Below are 25,778 nucleotides of genomic sequence, written 5' to 3'. Positions count from 1 at the left end.
AACTCCCCCTAGAAGCTAAACTGACTAAACTGAGGCTATCATACTTTGGTCACTTTATGGAAAGACAAGAATCAGTGGAAAAGATAATAGTGCCAGGAAAAGTTGAAAGCAGCAGGAAAAGAGGAAGACCCAACATGCGATGAACTGGCTGAATCAAGGAAGCCACAGTCCTCGGTTTGCAACACCTGAGCAAGGCTGTTAACCAAGGGACATTTTGGAGGTCATTAATTCATAGGGTCCCCGTTAGTTGGAAGCAGCTTGATGACGACACACACCCACATTTAAGCACTTTTGAATATTTATTTCTGTCTTAGGGTAGAACTACATATTACTTTAGCAAACATGTTCCATACCTGCATTTGCCTGTGTAATCCAGATGTGAGGCCAAAGGCATCTTAAAGAGAGATGAGCATAATCTTTCCCACATCTGCCAGTTCTTTCCTTTCAGTGCCCCTGAATTCTTCTTCCTTCAAACAGAATTCTCAGAGGCTGGTCAAAAAAAAAATTAAAAATGATGGTTGGGGTGCATTTGCATGGAAGAACTCGTTGGTGAGGAAAGGAAGTGTGAAGCACTCCCTCCCATATTCTAATTCTCCCTTGTAATTAACATTATGAAGCAAACATGATCTTGGGAACCGTGACCTTGATTCTAAAGTTTCCTGTTTTTCCCAAAGCATTCATACTCCTGACACCACTTGTATAGATCACAATTCATATGAAATGGATCTCGCTCCATTTACTATTATTGCCAGTATTCAAAATAAAATTTGCTAAATTTGCATGAGTGAACACAAATTGAAAATGCTGTTTGCTTAAAGGTTCCAGGATCACGCACTGGAGACATCTTTGCGAAACTGGAAATCTACATGTGGCTTGGGGTAATTAAATATGTGAAGAACAGCACCGCTGAGCTACCTGAGGAGTTCAAACCAATTTATGAGAAGTCACAGCCTTCTACAAGGATTCCAGCACACCTCCCACCTAGCCAGCTCAACAGAGATGGTAAGCATGTATGTATAGCTCCTCTCTGAGGTCCAATGTGTTGAGACTCTCCAAAATAAGATATCAGACCAACATGGAGAACTTTAGTGTCTCACGTTCCATATGTAGAAAAAGCTCAGGTTCCATACATAGAAAAAGCTGTCCTGCTAATCAAGTATCAGATGGACTTCCTGGAAGACCAGGCATTTCTGGAATCAAGGAATGGAATGGTCATAAATAATACACTCTTATTCAAAATAAATATGGTCCTTGTGTCACAGTGGACCTTTAGTGTGCCATCACAGTGGCCCTTTAGTGTGCAGGGTTTCCTATTTCCTAATATCAAATGCTCATGCAAGGTCAATGGGCAAGGCTAGCTCAACTGAAGAAATAGTCTGAACAGATGAGATGGGACTCCATTAGATTTGTGACTGGATCTTCCCAGCATTTAAATAAATTAAATTACAACTGTGCACAGATCTGACTCTGATGGAAACCATGTGGGGAACATAAGAAGAGCCCTACTGGATCAGACCAATGGTCTATTTAGTCCAGCATCCTGCCTCACACAGTGGCCAACCAATTCCTCTGGACGGCCAACAACAGGGCATAGAGAGCTTGGCCACAGCAGCGGGCCTTGTGGCTCTGTCCCAGCAGAGTGCCCACGCTCTGCCCCGCCCCAGAAGCAACACCTAGAGCCAAGGGCTTGCCTGAAGCCTGGCGTCTTCTCTTAAGTATGGGGGCGGGACAGCACAAGGAGGGCTTGGGGGGCTTGGGGGAGGGCCAAGGGAGTGCAGAAGGGAATAAAATAAGGGCAGCCAGAAAGGGCCAGGGATGATTGCCTGAGGTATGCGGAGCTGAACCCAGAGAGATGGAAGGCAAGCGACCCAGGAGGAGTACAGGGTTGGATGGTGATTACACTCTTATTCAAAATAAATATGGTCCTGGTGTCCAAGATAATAAATCTTGCATAGGTGTCTTATGGGGGGTCGTCTGGCCATCCCAGACTGAGCCCTGGACTTGTTTGTTTATTTAATGTATTTTTAACCTGCTTTTCTTCCAATGAGCTCAGGACCTCCATTTTATCCTCACTACAACCCTTAGCGGTAGGTTAGACTGAGAGTGACTGGACCAAGGTCACCCAGCAAGTTTAGTGGCAAGCAGGTATTTGAACCCAGGCCTCCATGGTCCTTGTCCAACCATTACATCACAGTGGCCCTTTAGTGTGCAGGGTTTCCTATTTCCTAATATCAAATGCTCATGCAGGGTCAATGGGCAAGGCTAGCTCAACTGAAGAAATAGTCTGAACAGATGAGATGGGACTCCATTAGATTTGTGACTGGATCTTCCCACCATTTAAATAAATTAAATTACAACTGTACACAGATCTGACTCTGATGGAAACCATGTGGGGAACATAAGAAGAGCCCTACTGGATCAGACCAATGGTCTATTTAGTCCAGCATCCTGCCTCACACAGTGGCCAACCAATTCCTCTGGACGGCCAACAACAGGGCATAGAGAGCTTGGCCACAGCAGCGGGCCCTGTGGCCCTGTCCCAGCAGAGTGCCCATGCTCTGCCCCGCCCCGGAAGACATAACCCCCTCCCCCCACTCGGCTAGCTGAGGCCCTGGCTGCCCAAGGGGGCTAGACACATGGTGGCTGAGCCTTTCCTGAGGTCGGGATCCAGTGACAGCGAAGGGGGGTCAAGTGACTCGTGTGACAAAAATTTATATCTCCGCTACCTGGCATTACATTTTATGACACACATGGCTCAGCCCAACAAGGTCTCATTTATGTCGGACCCGGCCCTCATAACAAATGAGTTCGACACCCCTGCTTTAAAAGGTAAACAACAATATGAACTACTTCAGTTCTGTGAAACCACTAACCTGGTTGAAGGGTTTTAAATAGAAGTATTTTAAATAAAACACATTTTTAAACAATTTTGCACAGTTGCTACATCAGTTCTTAAAATTAATTGTGGCTAGAAATCTGTTCATATCACACATTCACTATTATCCTGTCATTTGTCTTGCAGCACTAATTGACATCTCACTTTTTTTTAGACTTCAGTTACTTTCAGTTGCGAGCCCATTTATATCAGGCTCGGGGGATTCTCCCAGCAGATGAGAACGGCCTTTCTGATCCATTTGCAAGAGTGGTGTTTTCGACTCAGTGCCAGACTACAACCGTAAGTATATCTTGCACAGAATCGTGAACAAGCACTTTGGAATGTCCTTCTGAAATGCCAGTCTTCTCTCTCACACATACATACACATCCCACATATGTATATATACAGGGGTCTTGTTGTAGAAAAAGAGCTGCCGGAGCTCATTAGCATAACTCATTAGCATAACTTATTTGCATATGTCACGCCCCCTGACATCACCGGAAGTGACAGAAGGCCACACCCCCTGACATCACCGGAAGTGTGTCAGAAGGCCCGGCTACTTACCCTCCTGCTTCATCCTCATTCCCAAACGGAATGAGGATCGAAGCAGAGGGCGGGGTAAAGAAGGGGGCGGGGCTTCACCACGTGACAGCCCCGCCCCCTAGAGGTTCTCTTCCGGAGCTCCGTACCTGAGAGCTCCCCCCCGACTAGAGCCCTGTATATATATGCAAGTATGTATTTTTATTGAATCCTAAGCTCAGCATCCTTTCTTTACTTATCCCATTTTTTAAAAAACTGCTACCATCTTCCAAGCTGTTTTTCCCTCTGGTAGTAAAGATATGGGTATCCATATCACCTTCCCCAGAGAGAGAAAATTAGCTTGGTATTTCAGTGGTTTTTAGTAGGAAAACTACCAGAGAAAAATAAGCAAACTGTCCTTCTGCAATGTTTGGTATTTTTTAAAGCTAGAGGAAAGGTGCATGTTGTTGTATGTCCCATCTGCTTTGTTTAAACAACCATACTCACTCTGATTTCTGTTCACTTAGATCTTGGAAGAGACACTGAGCCCAATGTGGAATGAATTACTTCTTTTTGACCAGCTCATTGTTGATGGAAAGAAAGAGGACTTGAAGACAGAGACACCAATTGCTGTTATCAATATCTTTGACCACAACAAATTTGTAAGTTAGAAACCCCTTAGCAGATATGTGTGGCTACAATTGTCTCTTTATAATGGATTGATTCTTCAGGTAGCCCTACACATGACAGCTTCATTTCTCCACAGTAGCAGTTTCTAAATAGTCTGAGAAGCACCAGAAGGAATTTTGTAGGTCAACCAGCAGCCTTCCTGTAGCAGGTGTGAAGGGGGAGGTTACCGAGATCTCCAGAACCACCAACACATGACCCTCAAATAAAACCACCATCCTATAACACTGCTCTGTGAAATGTCCATCAGTAACTTTGATGGATAATTAGCATCCTAAAATAATGTTTTTGCATTGAGTTTCTGTTCCCTCTTCTTCTTAGGGCTCCCCAGAATTCCTCGGCCGAGCTTTTGCTACTCCACAGGTGAAGCTGGTAGATGAGCCATACAGCAAACCTGCTCTCCAGTTTTTTGATATTTATAAAGGACATCGAGCAGCTGGGGAATTAATTGCCGTCTTTGAGCTGATCGAACTGGATTATAGTGGCTACTTGGAGGTAAGCAGAATCTGGACCCATAACACAGAGGAGCTGCATGGTTGATTGAATGGGATGTGGCTCATTTATTTTAGGTTGTTCTTACTGGCCACTAGATGTGCAATAAGTCATGTGTATTAACTACATTTACCATAACAGATGTACTTGTTTTGTCACGTTCCACTGGTGGAGGAGCATTTACAGCAATTTTTCACTGCACTAATGATCAGGGCTGGGTTTTGTTGGAGAACTTTGATCAGGACTCTGCATTGCAGCAGGACTCAGATTGCACTTTTTAGAGGAAGTTCAGGCCTAGAAGTCAAAAGTAAAAAAATAATAATAAAGAAATGAGTGCCCTTGAGCATGTACCAAGTGTCCTTCTGTTAAGGAATGAACTTAATATTTGCTTTATGGACTATGTTTATTGCTACACTATGGACTGTGCACACACACACATAGGCTCAGAAAGCTGTACAAGTCACCTGTTGTGATACTACACATAGAAGGTGCCTGCATAAGCCTTACACGTGAATGAGGTTTCAGTTACACAGCACCAGCCTGGTGAGGAAGCACACACCTCCGTTGTTGTCAGCAAAACAACAACTTGAGAAGAAGCAGCCCCCAATGCTGAATTGTTTGTGGTCACGCACTCCACATCTCTGATTTATTTCTACACTGGCATTTCTTGCCAGATGGACCTTTTATGACCAGAGGAATGGCCAAGCTTCATCTGCACTTCAAGGGAGCGCCTTGACGCCAAGTTTTCACACTTGCCCAGATGCCATCCTTTGAGTTAGGTCTTAGGTTACAATATTGTCCAACCCTCTAGGTAGCCACCCCTCACTACAAGCAACCAATAGGATTGTTTTTGGGACGGACTAACAGGTAGGTGGGTCCACAGGTTGGAACCGTTACCTCACACCTAATGGACCACCTATAAAAGGTAAGGACCATTCACCTGGCCCTTCCTAGTTAGCATCCCCCGCAACAACCCCTGTCTGCTTTATACTCCCCTTTTGTCCAGCTTGCTATACCAAAACCCTTGCCTCTACTTTGATCTCTTGATCTGCAGTCAAGAGACCCACACGTACTGGCTGGTTCTAGTCGTGTGTTAAAACTCCCTAGAGTTCTATTTCTTCCCATCCATTCTTTATTGGAACAAACAAGCTTCAAGACAGATAAGTATCACCCCTCATCACCCCACCTGCTAATGGAAACGTGCTTATTTTAATACTGTATTTCTAAGTAGCTTGATTGAATGTGTGAGCGCATCAGTATTGTTTGTATGTGATTTATATTCTTTAAGTAAAAGACATTTATTTTAACAACACCAGCCTCAAGTCCTTCTCTGGTAACCCTTGGTGGGAACAGGACCTTGGTATAGTTGGCAAGCACCCAGTTTAAAATTTGCCAATTGCTGTAGATAAAGCAATTCGGCTAACACTTCTCCCACTGCTGAATAATCACAGGCAGATCCTATACAGCTGGTACTAAGGGAAAGGGTTTCTGGATCATAAGTTCTGAATCCCAGGTGAATGAGATCTGACAACTTTGATTCTAGAAATTAATAATTGATTGTGATTCATGGCTAAACTGACCTTACGGGTCAACGAGTAAACTATTATACATCTGTGTGTCCTGACTCTTCTTTGTTGCTTAGCCATCAGTGCCTCATGATGTTGAGCCCAAGGAACCAGAATACCTAGGGGATCCTCGTTCTGGACGATTCATTGTCCCTGAGGGAATCCGACCAATTCTTAAGGAGTTTCGCATAGAGGTAAAATGATTCCTGCTTTTTCCTTAAGAGTTTTTAGCACATAATTTCTTTTAACTTTACAACTGTTCGTATTTCAAGTAGATTAGTGGGGTGGAAATAACTGGGTAATAATATCGGCTGTTGTCAACTTCCTCATACATAAATCATGGTAAATGAGTTGTACTATCTAAAGCAAAATCTTCACATTTGTTTCTGATTGTACTCCTGCAGCACAATAGGTGTAGTGTCTGTGGTAAATGACGCCTTATCCCACGGGTAACTTCTGTGTAAACATGACAGATTTTAAGATAAAATGTCCGATTTGCATTCAATTAATGCTTGAAGGCTAGTTTACTAGCCTTCTCTGTTGTAAAAGGGTGGAGAATGGGTTATTCTAGCCTTTTCAGCCTATCTGTGAGGTAGGTTAGGCTACCAAAGAGTGACCGGCCTAAGGCCAATCAGAGAGCTTTACAGCACAGTGGGGATTTGAACCAGGGTCTCCCAAATCCTATTTCCATGCTTTAACCACAACACCAAGCTGGCTTTTCCTTTTCTGCATTCAATGGCTTTAATTACAAGCAGAGTTACACTGCTCTTTTCATTAAGTTAACGTCTTATTGTGGTCATTCTGTCCTACATCCAAAGCCTAATTTGGTCCATGCTTCCCAAGAGAAAAGGGAAAATATTAGCATTCTTAATCTGAAGAAGGATAGATGATTTGTAGTCTCATCATAACCAGAGTTACACCCTTCTAAGCCAAATTACTTGGAAGGATGTAACTCTGCTTCAGAAGGCAACGTTACTAAACTGACATATTTCTAAAAGCTTCCCGTGGTGGTAAGAGGTAAAAGGTTCTTATTTCTGTTGGGGATGGTAGAATAAGACTGGAGATGACAACTCCTCATTGCAGTCTAGTAACTTAAAATCTGGGACATCTAGGTAAATACCACATCCCCAGAAGTCATCCAGTTGGTCTTGAATGCTGTTGGATACTCATACAAATATTATCCTATGCATTTTTTATCAGGTTATATGCCTACACCTCATATGTTAAGTGACAGGACTTCAAAACAGAATATACTGGGATTAGGATTGGTAATTCATAATCTCTTTCTGGAACTTCAAATTCAGTATTTAAGAAATCTAGCAGAGGAACACAATGCCATCAGATCTAAATATTTGTTCTGAAATGGGATCATTGACAGTCGATTAACACACAGTGATTTAAGTTGCAAACAACAGAGGACAGAAGTGAGAAGGTGTACCTCATATTTGCTACTCTCTGTTTCTGTTTGTGCCCTCAGTGGGCAATTATTTTGCCTCCTATTTCTTAGATCTTGTTTTGGGGCCTGAGAGACTTGAAACGTGTGAACTTGTTTGAAGTTGACCAGCCGCAGGTGATCATTGAATGTGCTGGAAAGAAAGTAGAATCAGAAGTAATAACATCATTCAAAGAGAACCCAAATTTCACTGAACTTGTCAAATTTGTTGATGTGGTGAGTATGAACTGGAACATTAGGGACAGATTTTAAAGAATGGAGAATGTTATTTGTAGCTTTCCACCTATATGTTTAGCAGAACAGATTGAATCAAAGAATGGGACTGACTGGCAGGAATTTGCTTTGCTCTCATTGAGTTAGATCTAGTTGGAAATTGCCCTTCCTGCTTCTTCTGTCTGTGAAGCTGTCCTGACACAAGAGGAAGCAGGGAATGCCTTTGGCTCCCTCCCCTCACTGCTGCACCCTGACCTGAATGGCTATGACTCCATGTGGCTCCTATGACTCTGGGAATCAGTTCTCCTGTGGTTGAAAATGGCTGCCAGGGGGAGGGAAAGTTGTGATGATCTGCAATCCTTATCCAACTCACTATATTTTTAAGATGGATTTCTGAAATACCCGCTGTTGAGGATCCTCGAGGTTTCTATATTACTGATGGAAATTACTACATCCGCAACCATTGCAGAGTTGAGAATGACTGGGCAAGGTTACAGCACTGCTATGAGTGTTTACTATTGTACTTGTGGAAGGTCCCATAATGAATAGCTTGTTCCCTTAAAAAGCTTAATTTGCAATGAAATGGGAAATCTCTAAGATGCAACAGTCTTCTACAATCTAATTTGTGACTCTTTATTGGCTTCTTTCACAGGAGCTCCCAGAGCAGGTATATTTGCACCCACCCCTGAGTATCTTTGTGGTGGAGAAGAGGGCTTTTGGACGCACTGTCATGGTGGGAACACACATAGTGTCACATATTATGAAATTTGCTCCTAAAGAGGTAGATGAGTTTGAAGATGAAACAGACAACCCACCAAAGAGTGAGTTTTTAAAATCTAAAATATTTTGGGACACCTTTGGATTATGTGTGATAATATGACTATCATGACAGTAGAAGCATTCTATTCTTCAGCCTGAGGGTGTGGAACCCTGCACCTAGTATAAGACCACAGCCACTCCACTGTCCATCGCCCTGTCCAACTTCTTGTCACAATTTTGTCAAGAATTACCAGAGTTGCAGAAGGTCAACGAGAGCCATGCAGAAAATATTAAGACCAGTTACATCCAGGCAGCATACTCTGAAAGAAATAATGGCTTGGATCCACCAAGGTGTTTCTGAAGATGGATTTCCACCTGCAGAGCATAACTTTCCCCCCTTCTACTGCAGCTCAGAACACTCTCCAAAATCTTCTTTCTCCTTGGAGTCCACTAAGGAAGGTGAGAAAGTCCTACTCTGCAGGCAGTAGTCCTTCCATCTGCAGAAACATTACAGTGGATCTGAGCCAATATGTTGTACTGAAAACATCTGAGGTAAGAAGGTCGCATGGGCAACCTGAACTCTGATATTTCTTGAGTTTGCAGTATTACTGTCAGAACCATTCACTTTAAAGGATTATAGATATGGTGCGGACATATAGGAAATTACAGAATTTTGAGATGGGCAAGGTCATGTATCTCAGTCCAACATTCTTCACCAGCTAATTAAAGGAATGCTATGTGTGGTTGCTATAAACTGGTAAGTAAAGTAGAAACAGTATGTCAAACACAGACTTATTTTACTGGTATACATGATCTATGCTGTTCTGTTTTAGCACGGAAAGCCTCAGCTCGACCTAACATCTCTAAAACAATGCAGAACCTTGGTGCAGCGGCTGGGCACACTGTGATAAACATCGGTGCAGTGGCTGGAAAGACAGTAATAAATATCGGCGCAGCTGCTGGCGATTTAGGTAGCAAAGCAAATCCCCTTAAGCTTGTAAAGGTAAGTATACAGGGAAAAATCCAAATGTACACCAATTTTGCTGTTGGAGACTATATCTGCTTGTTTGTAGTTCTGAATGTAGATACATTCTTCAGAGAGTGGTTTTCCACAAAGCTGAACCATCCAGAAGCATAGTGTGCTTTATGATGGATAGACCTTAGTGAGCACAGATATAATGTAGAAATGGATGAGGTCAGTCCCTATACAAAAGAATAAATGGACATAAATCTGATGTTAAAAACCACAACACTCAAAAACCAGTGGGAGAAAATTTTAATCCTCCAGGTCATTCCATTGCTGACCTAAGAGTGGCCGTCCTCAAACAAAGAAACTTCAAGGGGAAATTACAATGTGAGATTGCTGAACTTGAGTTCATTCACAGGTTCAGAACAATTTACTTCCCAGAGCTGAATAGGGACATAGGATTCTTATCTCACCACAGATGCTAATTGTCTATTCCCAAGTATTTCCCCTCTGCTCTAATCAAGCTGATCAAGTTTGGCTCTGGACACCAACTTGTTCAGGATAATGAAAACCAAAGTAGGCAGTAAAGAGCTCCCAAAGGAACTCTCCAAACAGACTGAATGGGTAACAAGACGACAAATGAGATGAGATTCATGAGTGAATGTAAAGTAATATATTGATGAGATCTGAACAGCCTGTGACTTTTCAGGGGAAGAAATCTTGCGATAGGGGGGTTTAGCTGAATGAAAATGTCAACTCCAGCAGCACTGAAAAAAGGCAAATTCCATTTTAGGGATTACTAGGAAAGGGGTTAAAAATAACATGTATTGTGGCTGCATATGGAGACTACTTGCCCCATCTCAAAAAAGGATATCTTAGAGCAGGGCTCCCTAAACCCTTTTTGAGCCTGCAGGCCCCTCTGGAATTCCAACACAGTGCGGTGGGCACAGCCACAAGATGCCTGCTGCAGGAGGCAGAGCAAGCCTGTCTGGGACTGGTGCCTGTGCCCCACACTCACTTCAGGAGCCAGAGCAGCTGCTGGTAAGCCCATGACAAGCAGGCCACTGGGAGCATCGGTGGCAGGGTCCAAGAGTGGAGGAGCAACAGTCCTACCTGCTGCAAAGCTAGGTAGACCCGTGGAGGCTGGGCGGCACCATGGCAGCAGAGCAGCCAGCGGGAGAGGTGTGGCCAGGCCCACTACAGGATGCCTGGTACAGGCCATGTCAGCAGAAGCTTTTGAGGAGGGAGCAGGCAGCAGCGGCCAGTATGGGCTGAGAATGTGGCCCTTTAAGGTAGCCCAAGTGGGTGGGGCAGAGTAGGGGGCCCCCAGTTCACAGCCCCATTGGCCCTGGGTCCTGCTATTCTCCCAGGCTCAGCCCATGTCAGTGGAGAGTGGGGGAGCCCAGGGATGTCCTTCCCCCAGGAAACCCTTTAAGAGATGGGTTAGGGAAGGGCCCAACCACTCCCTTAATGCTCTGGGAGAGACAAGTGGTGTGTGAGAAAGAGGGAGCCGGATAAGATGGAGCCCCTCTCCTTTCTCTAATCTGAGGCTCATCCTAGGCTTGGCCAGCAAAAAGGGGATATTGCAGAAGACTCTGACTTGGTACAGGGGGAGTTGGAAAAAGCCATAAAATAACTGCTGCAGCTTACTTTCGGTCACACAGTGAAGATTCTTGTCTTGTGGTGGCAGCTGTTGCCAAAGCAATGTTTTTAAAAAGCTGCATGTCCACTCAAATCTCCAGTGGCCAGTCAGAAGCCTTGCTAGGCAAAAGCCTAACCTGGTCCCACCCCCATTTCTAAATACTCAGCAGGCACCGGGAAAGGTGTCACAGGATACCACACTGAGGACCTCTGTCTTAGAGCTTGAAAAGATACTGAAGAGTGTGGCCAAAATGATGAAAGCACCTTCCCTATGAATGGAAGTGAAAGTTCTGGACTTTTTATTTTAGAAAAACATTACTAGGGGAGGAGGGATTATGATCGAGCTTATAAAATTATAATTGGTGTAGAAAAGACAAATGGCTCCTCCCTCTCTCGCAATCCTAGAAATCCAGATCATCCAGTGAAGCTGAATGGCAGTAGATTTAGGACAGGTAAAAACAGCTACATAACTAACATGGAATTGGCTGCCACAAGGTGTGGTGATGCTCACTGGTTTAGATGATTTTAGGGGAATAACATAAATTTAGGATGTGAAGGATCGCTCTATCAGAGGTGATTAACCTTGATACTAAATACTAAACTCTCTGTGTTCTGAGGCAGTTGCCTCTGAATACCACTTAGGGGAGAATGAAAAGTGGGACGGGGTGCTGCTGGATAAAAAGGTTTAGTCCAACGGGGCTTTTCTTAGTGCTACACATGTCCTTACTTGGTTGACTTCCACTGTTCTTTATTCTTAGGCACCTCTGAAAAAAATTCCTATTGATAAACTGATACCAACACAGGAAGAATTTGAGGAGGAAAAGCCTGAAATAGAAGAACTGGATTGGTGGTCTAAATATTATGAATCATTAAAGGAAATGAACAATCAGGTAATGCATTGCTAGTTCCATTATAACATACCCTGTGTTAGTGTATTTATATTGTAATGTGTGGGTATGTGAAGCAAATGGAGGGGAGATAATTAAGAATGTTATCCAGTAAGTGCAGTATCCTCATCTGAACTGGAGAAGCAGAGGGAATGTTGAAATCCTCATCAAGGGCAGGATGGAAAACTGAGGAACAGACACACACAGAGGAAGCACAAGTGCGGGGGAGAATAGGGGTATTTTTAAAAATGCACTGGGAAAGAAGACTGAGAGAGCATAAAACCAATATTGTACTGCCTCTGAAATGTTTTAGTTGGCACAGCCAACGCACACAAAATAATTATTAGATCCTTTTTAATGCAAATAATTGGTTCTCTTTAATGTGTTTCTTTTCCCAGTTATTGTTATGAGAACAAGGCAGATTACAAGTATAATTAAAAAAACCCTTTTTGGTCAGTCAGTAAGCAGATTGGAAGATACGATAATATCTATATACTAATAGCAAAGTCAGCCAAATCTGAGGATACTTAAATCCGGTGACTGGAGATATGAACAGGCAAGACGGATCTTTCTACAAACTTCTCCAAAGCGCCCATATTCTCTATGAGAACTAGGTTTGCCAGTGTCCAGTGGGGACAGGCGATCACCCACAATTACAATTGATTTCCAAATGACAGAGATCAATTCCCCTGGGAAAAAATAGCTGCTTTGGAGAGTGGAGTCTATGGCATTATGCCCTGATGAGGTCGCTTCTGTCCCCAGACCTCGCCTCCCTAAGGCTGTACCCCCAAATCTCCAGGAATTTCCCAACTTGGAGCTGGCAAACCTAGGGGCAACTGATCTCTGTAGTTGGGAGTTCTGCTGTGATTCCAGAAGATCTTCAGACCTAAGACAAAAAATGCAGTTGGGCTGGGATTGTAGAAAGGTAGGGGGACCTGAATAACATATATGGACACATCTGTTTAAGGCAGCAAGACAGTCAGGGTAGGAAAGACTTTATGCCTAATAAAAGTCACATCCTGAGCTGAACCATTACACTGCAGCTTTGCTCCTTTTACAAGAATGCCCTCCTGAACAATTCTGTTTTGCACATTTTGCAAAATGATAGAAGTGTGGTAGCCTCAGGCAGCCACAATGTAGGAACCACCACAGAAAAGGTGTGTCAGTGGCAGTTCCCAATTTTACCTATTTCCAGAGTGGCACCTTCAGAAGGCTTTGCTCTTATGAGCTGATCTGGAGAAGCAGAAGATAGCAGGAGAGGTGGTCCTGCAGTTATATGGGTCCAGTGCCTTTAATGGCTTTGTAAGTGATAGCTAGCACCTTGAACCATGTAACATCAGTAATCAGTGCTGAAGAAATGTGGTGATATGAAGATTCTGCTTTGCACCTGATAGCAGCCAGGCTGCAGCATTCAGTACCAGCTGTAGTTTCTAAATTGTCCAGAAAGGCAGACCCACACAGGGTCCTGTAATCTAACAAGGTAACCACAGCATGGATTCATGTATCTAGTGATTTTGGGTGCTGTGTACTTCAAGATGCATTCTTTTGTGGGTCCAAGTAGAAACTTATTTATTGGGTTGCCAGCTTGTCAGGAAGCACAGTGATTTACAGTACAATCCTAAACAGAGTTCCCCCTTCAAAATCCACTGAAGTCAATTGGCTTACAAGGGCATAGCATTTTTTAGGATTGCACTGTTGATATATGAATTTTGCTGTCTTGTGGTTTTGTATCACTATATTTTTGAACTTTATACAGTCGGATTTTTACTCCATAGGCAGGATCCATTATTTACTAAATGCATATTTATTTGCAAGATACTTCTTTGTCCTGTCAAGATGTATGAAAACTTAGCACATTTACATAATAATATCAATAATCATGCTTGTGTGTATTGATCTGTTTTGAATTATTATTTAATAATGCGAGTAGCTCCTCATTTTGTATTCATTATCGTGTATGAAATAAAAAGGGGGAAATGCTGCTTGTTGAGCTTCTTAAAAGCTAGGCACCATACAGAATGTGTAAGACATTTACTACCCAATTAGGATGAAAATTGAATATAGACAACAGAAATGAGCTAAAAATAATCTAAAATCTGAGGAAGAAAAGGAGAATGATGGGAATTTTCTTTTGTAATGTATTCTGTTTATAGAATCTGTGTCTTTGGCCCTGATAACAGAACATTTGCTAAAACAGTGAAATGGTAGGGATTGAGCATAAGATGATGAGTTTTTATGTCTTTTTATAGTTCTTTAGTGATGAAGAGGATGGTGAGAACGATGACCCCAATGATCCGGGTGAGTTCTTTTTACTGTAGGAGTTTACTAAAACAAGAACTATTCAGATTCACTCTGTTTTTCAAAAGAGCCTCTCCATCCCATAGCCATGTTCTACAAGGATCCATTATTTACTAAATGCATATTTATTTGCAAGATACTTCTTTGTCCTGTCAAGATGTATGAAAACTTAGCACATTTACATAATAATATCAATAATCATGCTTGTGTGTATTGATCTGTTTTGAATTATTATTTAATAATGCGAGTAGCTCCTCATTTTGTATTCATTATCGTGTATGAAATTAAAAGGGGGAAATGCTGCTTGTTGAGCTTCTTAAAAGCTAGGCACCATACAGAATGTGTAAGACATTTACTACCCAATTAGGATTAAAATTGAATATAGACAACAGAAATGAGCTAAAAATAATCTAAAATCTGAGGAAGAAAAGGAGAATGATGGGAATTTTCTTTTGTAATGTATTCTGTTTATAGAATCTGTGTCTTTGGCCCTGATAACAGAACATTTGCTAAAACAGTGAAATGGTAGGGATTGAGCATAAGATGATGAGTTTTTATGTCTTTTTATAGTTCTTTAGTGATGAAGAGGATGGTGAGAACGATGACCCCAATGATCCGGGTGAGTTCTTTTTACTGTAGGAGTTTACTAAAACAAGAACTATTCAGATTCACTCTGTTTTTCAAAAGAGCCTCTCCATCCCATAGCCATGTTCTACATTGAAAGTTATGGGAAATCCCAGGCAGCTTTTGCAAAAAAGCCTTTGCAGGCTGGTCAGAACTGCCTTTGCAATTGACTGATTTACACATGTACTGATTGAGCAGATATGATGGATGTGCTAGATGTAGAGTCAAGAACAGTCTGGCAACACCTGAGTCTCAGCAATGTCATTTCAGTCTCCTACAACTGGTTCTCTTCAGAAACCTCTCAGGAATTCTGCCAAGCAAAACTAAACTACTTCCTTCAAATATCCTTGTACTCTGCACAAACTCCAAGGTCCCTTTGTTCTCTGTGTGTAGACTGATAGGAGCCATTCCACAAAACTCCCTACTCCTTTCTTTCAGTTTATAGCCTGCTGTCCTATAGTAATGATATCTTAATGAGTAAGGCAGAATATCCCATTAATATCTCCGTATTATATTTAGAAGGAGGGAATCTAAATATTGCTTCTCTGGATGTGGATGCAGAAGATGAAGTAATAGTTGAAGCTGAGCCGGTTCGTCCCAAAAGGAAACTCATAGCCACGTTAAAGGTAAGTCTTAGAGGATGGAATCCTGTCATACCCTATACATGAGTAAATCCCACTGAGTGAGGTTGATTGTAATTAAGCCTCCTGCCATGGAAGCTAGTTGGAGTAAGGGGATCTGGCTGGGAAGACCCCCACTGAGCCAGGCTCAGACTTATCAAAGGGGGACCCCGATGGAGCTCCAAAAAGAGACAGGGTTCCTGTCTGAGATATATCAGGAAGGCCAGGGAATCCCCAGCACGACACGGTTTCCCTCAGACCCAGAGTCCGTGGCTCTCTTGGCCATGCCCCAAAAGCCAGGCCTCACCACTGGAAGCCCCGGAGCACCCACCTCCTGTGGCTGGGTGCTAAGAGCCTGCGGCTGAGACCTCGCCACTGGGAGATGCATTCCAGAAGCAGCAACAGCTAACCATGGCTGAGCCAGGCCAGGGCCAGGACTACCAGCCCTCCAGGCTCTGCCACCCCCCAGAAGGAGCAACAGAGACAATGGGTCTGCACAGAAGCAACCCAGTGGAGGTGCAGTGCTAGGCTTGCAGCTGAAGCTCCATCTCTTGGGCAACACCACAGTTACAGTGAATGTAATCCATTGCAGGATTCTGGCTGCAGTTATGCCTTGACAAGATAAGTCCCAGGTGCTGCCTCCAGACAGCATCTTGTGAGGTAGGTTAGCTTGAGAGAAAGTGACTGGCACAAGGTCACCCAGTGAGCTTCATTGCTGATCAGGTCTTTGACAGGACTCCCCCACCCTAATCCAAAATTCTAGCCACTCCATCACACTGATTGGTTTCCAGACTGGTTGCAAGATCAGAAATTGAGCCTTTTGATAGATTACCGTAAATATCCTAAATTGTTTAGGCATTTCACAGAAACTTTGCTAACAGTTTGGGGATAGGTTCTTATACGTGTATGTCTCCTGTTGTGTGACATTTGAGGTTTAACAGATAACTGGTCACTTGTGCCAAGATCCTTCCACAACTGTTCTGGGTCACTATTATGGTTTTCCTGCCAGACAAGAACAGATGGACTTCCTTGCGGTCTTCAGAGGCTATGCATATAACACAGTGGGCGATTTCTCACTAGAGCTGCCTCGCAGCACAGCCGCCGTTTGCCCCGACACAAACATGTCAATTTCACACCCGAAGTTCCGGGGCTGCATTTTGACTCGCGGCTTCGCCCAATTTCCTCCGCAGTTTCGTGATCCTGGTTTTTGAGGATCATGAAACTGCGGAGGAAATTGGGCGAAGCCGCGGGTCAAATGCAGCCCCGCAGCCTCGGGTGTGAAATTGACATGTTTGTGTTGGGGCAAACGGCGCTGCGCTGCGAGGCAGCTCTAGTGAGAAATCGCCCAGTGATACACATATATACTTGACTTTTTATTTAGGATTTCAGATAACATTAAAAAGGAGTAATGCGTTAATTTTTCTATGGTGCGTTGGCCAATACTAGCTATTGTTTTCGCAGGAGAGCTCTTAAATTTAACATGCTTCTTATTTTAGATTTACAATTCAGAGCTGGAAAACGAGTTTGACAATTTTGAGGATTGGCTATGTATTTTTCCACTTCATCGTGGGAAAGCAAACGAGGATGAAGATGGAAATGAGGAAGATAAGTTTGTGGGGAAATATAAGGTAGATGAGTAATCTGAATTTGATAAAAATGTATAGGAATTGATAAGAAAATAATATGCCTTAATGGATCAGGTCTCCGAAAAGGTAGTTAAAATATTTATCTGTGTTAAATTGCTTTTTGAACATGCTCCAGGATATAGAGTAGCAATTGTAATTCACATTAATGATTAGAGGGTTGAATCCAACAAAGTATGCACAACAGTGTTCACTGGGAGCTGGGCAAAAATCAGCCTCATCCTTCTTTTTAACTCTGGTGCTTCCACTGACTGGAGGCAATTTTGCCTCTTTCCTCCTCCTCACTGCATCTTCATAAGGCCATATGTTTGTTTGTTTTTTCCCAAACAGGTCCCATGGCCTCTAGAATTTGCCTTTTTGTGGTCTCTTACTGGGGAAAGGGGAAGTCAGGAAAGATCTGCACCAATGTGTGCCGTCTGCTCATACTGTGTTAGATCCAACCCTATAATAGTAGAAACAACTGGACTATTTGTCACAGATTAATATAGCATCAAAGGTACATTGTTTTAGTTATAGTAATATTAATTGTTTGAGAGTGAGCTTTATTAGCTGAATCTTTATTAGTCCAATGACTGCTGTGCCTTTCTAAGCCTCATTTGGGATATTACCTTTATCTTGGAGCACAGCCCTGATAAATCAGTGTTTAGAGGTGGTATTCTCTAGATATTTTTTTGATCAGGTGATAACTGTGTGATGATTTGTCTTTGAGGGTATTTTGGATGCAGCAGTGAAATGTAGTTTTAGACATACATCCCTTTGGAGATTGCCACAAGGTAGAAAATGACTGGATTAGGGATGGGCATGAATCGAGAAATGAACTGCGGTTTGAGCACGAACCAGGTTGGTTCATGGTTAGTTTCAAACTGGTTCATTTGGTTGCATCATTCCCGAATCCAAAAATGAACCACCTCTTTTCCATGGAGGTTTGTTTGGTTTGTTAGAGAGGTTTGCTCTCCAGATAGCCTGGCACCGATTTATCAATTCCTAGGCAACACTGGGGTAGATTTGTGGAGAGCCCTAGAAACACCCATAGCAGTTGTCCATATCTTGATTGATTGACAGCTCTGGGAGGCAACCACGGAGCTCCCATTCTGCTCTATGGGAACAGATTGTATATATACCACACCCTGACTCATCTGCTTTCACTTTGCAGCAGGAAGAGAGAGGAGTTAGTAGTTGTGTGAGAGCAAGTTAGGAAGAATCACTTGCTGTGTGGCTGATTTATGGGGAGGCGAGAGCTGAGCTTTTCTGGGGGCACCTGTTTTGGGGGGCTATAACTCAGACATCCCAAATCCAATCTTTGCCAAATTTCGAGGGTGGGTATAGGAAAGCCTGCTGAAGATTTCCTGTGGCATCTTAAACCTTATTGTATTGTTTGGGATGATGTGACCCCCCCTGAGGCCACTCACGGGATGGGCAGGCTACAAATACGAAAAGTAAATAAATAAATAATTCAAGGTGCCTACAGCAGAGATTCATTGTCTATATCTATTATTTCTGCATTTTTGTAGCCATAACTAGCCCAATATTGACAGATCTTGGAACCTAAGCAAGGTTGGCCCTGGCTAGTATTTGGATGAGAGACCACCAAGGAATACCAGGGTTGTAGCACAGAAGCAGGCAATGGCAATTCACCTCTGAACATTTCTTGTCTTGAAAACCCTATGGGATTGCCATAAATCAGATGTAATTTGACACCCAAAAAATTGAACAGTTGTAATGGTTTCTGTTCATCTAAATCATCTAGTGATTAATATTGTAACTCCCTTTGATATGGAATAGCATTGCATGTAAACATTGGTGCTATAGAACTGCAGTGATTTGTGGGAGCCCAGCATCATTCATGCAAAGACCTGATCCTTAGAACAAAGATCAGTTCATTGCTCAGAGTAAAACAAAATAATCCCTTTTTTGAGAGTTTCTCTCTCTTTGTACATTGTAGAACCGTAATTGTATGTTCATTGGCCTACTGCTTCCTATATCTTCCTCGTGAATTTTGTTATTAATAGCACTTTACATTTTCTGGGGGAAATGTGCCAGACTAGATCCTATCAGCTCTTCTGCTGACAGACAAGAGAGGGATCCTTTTTGATAACTGAAAAGGCTATGCTAGGAATAGTGGTGCCCACAGAGCAAAAACCCCATGGGATGGGGGCTGCAGTGAAAAATGGAACTAGATGAAATTGAACCAGATTGCTGGTAAGATTCATAAAGGATAACATAGATTCTTGTTCAATCTGTCTATTGCAGGGTTCATTCTATGTTTATCGGGCTGAAGAGGTAGGTGCAGAACACAAGATCTCCCAAGGCATCCCCAGAAACAGACCTATTAAGGTCCTTGTCCGAATTTACATAGTTAAAGTAAGTATTTCTCAGCAATATCTTTAATCCATTGTGAATTCACAATGGAAATTTTAATATTCTTTCCATTCAGGATGAAACATATTTATGCTCTAATAACTATGACTGCATAAAACAGTGAGATGGAGGGTGAGAAGGAGTCTTCTTCCTTACATCCCTGAATTATGCTTTCAGATAGTGTGATTTGAGGCTGAGTGTCACAAATTATTTTAGGAATTTTATATGGGTTTTTAAAGGATATATCTTTATCCCTTTAGAATTCTAGTAGCAGTGTGGGGAGCTCAGGAAATGAGTAGGCAATGGATGGTTTAACCCCCTTCCCATATCACCCCAGTCCAAATTGCAGCTATGTTCATAGTTAAATATTTACAGGCTGATGAAGATCTGTGATCTTGCAGCCACAAGAAAGCAGAATATTCTGAATCTTGTGGAGCCATTGCTTACTTTCAGTATACAATCAGCCCATTAATATAATGATTTCCCCTTATTTCACAACTCTACATCAGAGATCCCTTATTTTTTTCTTTTGGGAAACACAGGCTTTCTTCAGGTTCTGAGAGTTCAACCTATTTAGGGATTGAGGAGGAATTCTTCTGCTCAAGTTGGATTGGCTAGTGACCTTTATTATGATTTTGCCATGTACTTCTTCTCCTCTCTACTTTTGTCTTGCTTGGCAGAACTTTCTGAACCTACTGGTCCTGAAAATACCTTATTGTAGAACTCCTGTTAACAGGTTCTCTGGGGAGGCAGCGTAAACATTTTCTAAATAAACAAACAAATATGATTTCTTTTGCTCCATATTTGTGGTACCCTAGTCTGGCTGACTGAAATTCTTTTGTTGCTCGTGCATGCATGCACACCTAATGTGTGGCTGGCTGCGCATCATGAAGTTACAATTAGCTCATTTTGGTCTCTTCTAACTCTATGGTTCTGTGTTTTGATTTTGCAGTACCTAATCACATGTCATGCCAGGGATTCTTCTGCAATAGTAGCTGTTCATGACAAACCTAAAACCTCATAAAGCATCTGACAAACCTGAGGAATGCACCTGACCTCTGGGTGGCTGCTGTATGGCTTTGTGGCCTGTCATATGTGCAAACACCTCCACATTTAGCTTACCTTGACTATTTACTAAGTATATCAACTAAAATTAGTCTCCACCCTTGTTAATATAAAGGATCATTATGTTTGTTCTTTACTGCTGGCCTTTTAAGGGATCTTACTGTTCTGTGTGGTGTCAGAAAGACACTTGATTAACTGCTAGCCTTTGTGTTTGCAATTGGATGGTTTCCATTCCCTCCCCCCACCAAACAAAAATTACCAGTCATAGGGCTCTTTTTGTAGCAGGTACTCATTTGCATATTAAGCAACACGCCCCTAATGTAGCCAATCCTCCAAGAGCTTACAGTAGCTCCTGTAAGAAGAGCTCTGTAAGCTCTTGGAGGATTGGCTACATTAGGGGTGTGTGGCCTAATATGCAAAGGAGTTCCTGCTACAAAAAGAGCCCTGCGGGTACTATCCATGCTCTGTGCCCACCAAAACCAGTGTTAAACTCTACTCTGGAATACAGGCTTTAGGATCATGGTCTGAAAGATATGTTTTCGTTCTCCTTTGTTTTTGTTTTTTAAGTTCCAGCCTGATTAAGAGTTCTGGAGCACTCAAAAGGTTGCATGCTTTGTTAGGTTATTTTGGTTGGTCTTCATAAAAGGTATCCCATGGCTTTTATGTTAAGCAATTTAACATTATCAGCAGCTATCTTGGATACTTTTATGTTTTGCATAGAATTGTTGCAAATTTCTGCTATTTACAGCCTTTGTTTACAATAACTCCTCCTCTGCCGTGTATGTGTTTCTGCTGAAAGAGGTTGCATTCCGTGCATCTGATGGAAAGAACACTTATTTGGTACTCATTAAGGTGCCATGAGATTCCTCTTTGCTTTTGCTGCAACAGTCTAACATGGGAACCCCATGGGAATGTATAATCCCATATGTTATATTTTAGGCAACCAACCTGACACCAGCAGACCCCAATGGCAAGGCAGATCCTTACCTCGTGATTACAATTGGGAAACAACGGAAGGACACCAAAGAGAGATATATTCCAAAGCAACTCAATCCAGTCTTTGGAGAGTAAGGATGTGTTACTGTAGTTACATCTACTCCCACTGGCTTCATGCAGAGCATGTATTACCGTTACACAATCATAGGCAGACGTGTGTGCTTCTGTTCTTCAGGAACTGAAATGGGACAGAGAAGAACAGAGAAATGTTATACAGAGAAAGGAGGGGCATGAACTGTGACAGGCAGTGCAATCCTAAACAGAGTTCCACCTTCCTGAGTCCATTGAAGTCAATGGGGTTTCCTTAGGACTGCACTGCTAGTGAGCAGCAGAGAGGAGGAAGCACAAGATATGAGTCCAGTAGCACTTTGAAGACCAACAAGATTTCTTGGGAGTTTTAACCATATTGGTCTGCAATAGAACAGCTAGATTCAAGTCTAGTAGCACTTTAGAGACCAACAAGATTTTCGGGGTATGAGCTTTTGAGAATCAAAGCTCCCTTTGTAGGACATTTTGTTAGGTACTTCGCCAGAAGGGAGCTTTGACTCTTGAAAGCTTATACCCCAAAAATCTTACTGGTCTCTAAGAGGCTGTTAGACTTGAATCTAAGATTTCTGGCGTATCAGCTTTCTTCTTCTTCAAGAGTCAAAGCTTCCTTCATCAGACAGGAGAAGGGAGTGGCTGAGGATGCCCCAAATGATGGCTGGCTAGTATGACTGTAAATTGGGGAGGTGATTAAAAAAGAGCCTTGGTGGGGTTTGGCAGCCACTTGTCCACATGAGACAGGGAGGAAAACCTACCACAGTCAAAGAGTTGAAGGTGAGGGGTGCTGAAAGATTTTTACCAGGTCAAGTCATTGGCTCACATGTAGGGGTGGGCATGAACCAGAAAAATGTGGTTCACGTCAGTTTGTGTTGGTTTGTGCTTTTGGCCAAACCACAAACCAAACCAGGAGGTTCATTTGCAAACTGAACCAGTTTGTGGTTCATGGCGTTGCAAACCTGTTCAGTGGTGTTTGCAGAAAGCCTGAAAAACAGCTGAGCTCTGCTGTTTTGGGCTGTCTTGTGCAGTCCATTTGAAGTTTAAAGGGACTGTACAAGACAGCCTGAAACAGCTGAGGGGGGGGGAGCAGGCACTCCTTGCTGCTCAGCTGTTTTTCAGGCTTTCTTGTGCACTCCCTTTAAACTTTAAAGGGACTCCACAAGACAGCTTGAAACAGCTGAGCTGCAGGGAGTAGGCTGTTCCCTGCCGCTCAGCTGTTTTTGTAGCTTTTGCAGGGAACAGAAAGTAGGGGTTTACTCATAGTTCCTTTAAATCCTCATTTTCTGCTCTACCTACAAACTGTTTTAATAGTTTACTAACTTCAGTTCGTAAACCACAAACAGGGCAAAATTCAGAATGAGAGCCAGTTTGGTGTAGTGGTTAAGTGTGCGGACTCTAATCTGGGAGAACCGGGTTTGATTCCCCACTCCTCCACTTGCACCTGCTCATGTGACCTTGGGTCAGTCACAAGCTCTGGCATAGCTGTCCTTGAAAGAGCAGTTTGTGTCAGAGCTCTCTCAGCCCCACCGACCTCACAGGGTGTCTGTTGTGGGGAGGGGAAGGGAAAGGAGTTTGTAAGCCGCTCTGAGACTCCAAGTGAAGGGCGGGGTATAAATCCAATCTCCTCCTCCTCCTCCTCCTCCTCCTCCTTCTTATTCGTTCAGTTCTTGCCCATTCCTATTCATGTGTCAGCTTGATAGAACTTTGACTTGGGTACTTCTGTTGTATTTTATATGTGTAAAAAGAGGGGATACTACGAAAAGATAGGCAAAAAAGTAGTTGTTGCACAGAACACGTTTCTATGTGCTCCGTTTCACCCTCTATTTGCACAACTTCTTTTTCTCTCTTATATTCAGAGTGCTGGAGCTGACCATATCCTTTCCCATGGAATCAGAGCTCAGTGTATCAATATTTGATCATGATTTGGTGGGATCTGATGACTTAATTGGGGAGACAAAGATTGACTTGGAGAACCGATTCTACAGTAAACACAGAGCCAACTGTGGAGTGGCCTCACAATACGACACGTATGTACTACAAGAAGAGCTTGGAAGCCAAGCATGAATTCTTCCCATTATTTTTGTGGCTATACTTGCACTTTTCAGGGCCCGCAGTGGTAATCTTCCCAAAAGAGCCTGGTATCGAATCCCAGTGTGCCCTCTACGGAAATGTTAGCATTAAATGAAATCATGTCCAAGAGAACTCAAAATGTTTGACCCTGTTTATTCCTTGCAGAGAGGGCTACAATGAGTGGCGAGATGCTTTCAAGCCCACACATATCCTGGACAGTTTATGCAAGAAGAGTGCGCTCCCTTCAGCTGAGTACAGGAAGGAGGAAGTAAAAGTGAACAATAAGATTTTTAAGATCCCACCGGAAGCTTTCCCTGAAGGTATTGATCCCCATTCTTGAAAGGCTGTCATATCAACTAGTGAAGTTTCTGAAATGCTTTCCATCTGGTTCTGTGAATTCATTTTCATCTGTTCCCTGCAGTTTGCTGGAATCTTTTCATATTGGAACTGCGCGTGATTAATTAATAGCGTACCTATTTTCTGTTAGGTAAATAGTTAGTGGATTGTGCTCAATAATTATTCTGCTGCAGGAGGTACTCCAAATATTAATCTGGATGAAGAAATCTATTATTTCAGTATATTGGAATAGTTCCTAAATTGTTACATTTTGTTTTGAGCACTAAATAGTTGTATTTCTAAAGGGCTCATTAAACGAATAATTGTTCCTGAAAAAAGTGTTCACAGTCTTTTCTTTGCATCCCACAATACCTGATTCCCTGCAAGAAATAACTTTTTTTCCCCATGGAGGAAAACTACATGAGTTGCTGGGAGATCCCTGAATAGATCCTCCCAGCATTTAAAAAATGCTAATAAAAGCTCAGTTCAGATTGCAGGCACATGTGAAAGGTAAGAGGAGGTGTAACTCTTTGCCACATATGGCTTTGTACTTAACCAATGTGCCCTGCTTTTTGCTGTTAGTCCTCAAAGGTAAAAAGATGAGTATGGGGAGGCAGCAATTAAATCTTCTGTTCCTCTCGTGCACCTCATGGCCCTGATTTGAACCAGGCCCCTATATGAAGACTTTTAAAAACATGCTGGGAAGATCCAGTCTCAGATTTCCCAGTGTCTTAGTTGACAATTTGTGTGGGCCTCAGTAATTTCCTGATAGCTTGATGGAATATTCAAAAAATATTTTCTTAAGGATAGCCTTGTAATTAGAAGCCCCTACATTTGTAACAGGGGCCGCGGTGGCTCAGAGGTTAAGACACTAAGCTGCAGACCGGAAGGTCTGTAGTTTGGCAGTTCGAGACCCGAGTGTGCCACGTGACGGAGTGAGCTCCCATTTCTGTCCCCAGCTCCTGCCAACCTAGCAGTTCGAAAGCAAGAAATTGCAAGTAGATAAATAGGTACCGCTTCAGTGGGAAGGTAACAGCACTGGCTCTTGCTTGAAAATGGAGATGAGCACCACCCCCTAGAGTCGGATTTGACTGGCTTTTGAGCACAGGAAACCTTTACATTTGTAATTGTCCATTCACATTTCCTGATCTTTGCTTCCTTCACATTGGAAAGATAGGCTGGATTTGGGTGACCCACTTGTTATTAAAATTCAGTCCATCAGGTTTTAGTGTTCCGGTTTATCAAAAAAGCTGGGTTACAGTTTTGAGTCACAGGGCAGCATGAAAGAACCTTCTTCTATTTGATCTGCTTTTCTATATTCTTACATGTATTGGCCAGAGCTGAGTTTCAAGAGCTACACTGGGCATGCATACTCAGTAGTGTTTTGGACTCTTTTGTTTGAAATACAACCCTCCATGGCATGCCACGATCTGCTTTTGAAAATCCCATTTGTTTTAAGACTACTTAAAGAATATAAGAACACAAGAGGGGGACCCGCGATACTTGCGGGGGGGAGAAGAGCTCCGTCTCCTCCATCCCCCCCGCTCGATCTCCCCGAGGCGGCGGCGGCGAGGCCGGTCCTCTCCCCCCCTCCCGCCCGGCTCCGAGAAGGCGAAGGCGAGTCTGGTCCCCCCCCCGCCCGGCTCCGACCCTGCCGGGCTCCGCGG

At 42.9% G+C, this 25,778-nt stretch overlaps 1 protein-coding gene across 1 annotated transcript in view; it reads left to right on the top strand.

Annotated features, from left to right (window-relative positions):
* Window positions 1-25,778, top strand: part of LOC107107842 (fer-1-like protein 4) — a 90,748-nt gene that overhangs the window by 51,921 nt on the left and 13,049 nt on the right. Inside the window, exons 20-35 of the mRNA XM_015408191.1 lie at window positions 819-1,002; window positions 3,051-3,175; window positions 3,923-4,057; window positions 4,404-4,577; window positions 6,217-6,333; window positions 7,647-7,808; window positions 8,458-8,626; window positions 9,398-9,567; window positions 11,931-12,062; window positions 14,309-14,357; window positions 15,420-15,607; window positions 17,098-17,229; window positions 19,495-19,605; window positions 21,607-21,734; window positions 23,562-23,732; window positions 23,941-24,095. Of these exons, the coding sequence (XP_015263677.1) occupies window positions 819-1,002; window positions 3,051-3,175; window positions 3,923-4,057; window positions 4,404-4,577; window positions 6,217-6,333; window positions 7,647-7,808; window positions 8,458-8,626; window positions 9,398-9,567; window positions 11,931-12,062; window positions 14,309-14,357; window positions 15,420-15,607; window positions 17,098-17,229; window positions 19,495-19,605; window positions 21,607-21,734; window positions 23,562-23,732; window positions 23,941-24,095 (2,302 nt within the window). The remainder of the gene's footprint in view (window positions 1-818; window positions 1,003-3,050; window positions 3,176-3,922; window positions 4,058-4,403; window positions 4,578-6,216; window positions 6,334-7,646; window positions 7,809-8,457; window positions 8,627-9,397; window positions 9,568-11,930; window positions 12,063-14,308; window positions 14,358-15,419; window positions 15,608-17,097; window positions 17,230-19,494; window positions 19,606-21,606; window positions 21,735-23,561; window positions 23,733-23,940; window positions 24,096-25,778) is intronic.

This window comes from Gekko japonicus, unplaced genomic scaffold (assembly GCF_001447785.1).
Source record: "Gekko japonicus isolate JY-2015 unplaced genomic scaffold, Gekko_japonicus_V1.1 scaffold211, whole genome shotgun sequence".
Classification (NCBI taxonomy): Eukaryota; Metazoa; Chordata; class Lepidosauria; order Squamata; family Gekkonidae; genus Gekko; species Gekko japonicus.
This window is presented reverse-complemented; position numbering and strand designations above follow the sequence as displayed.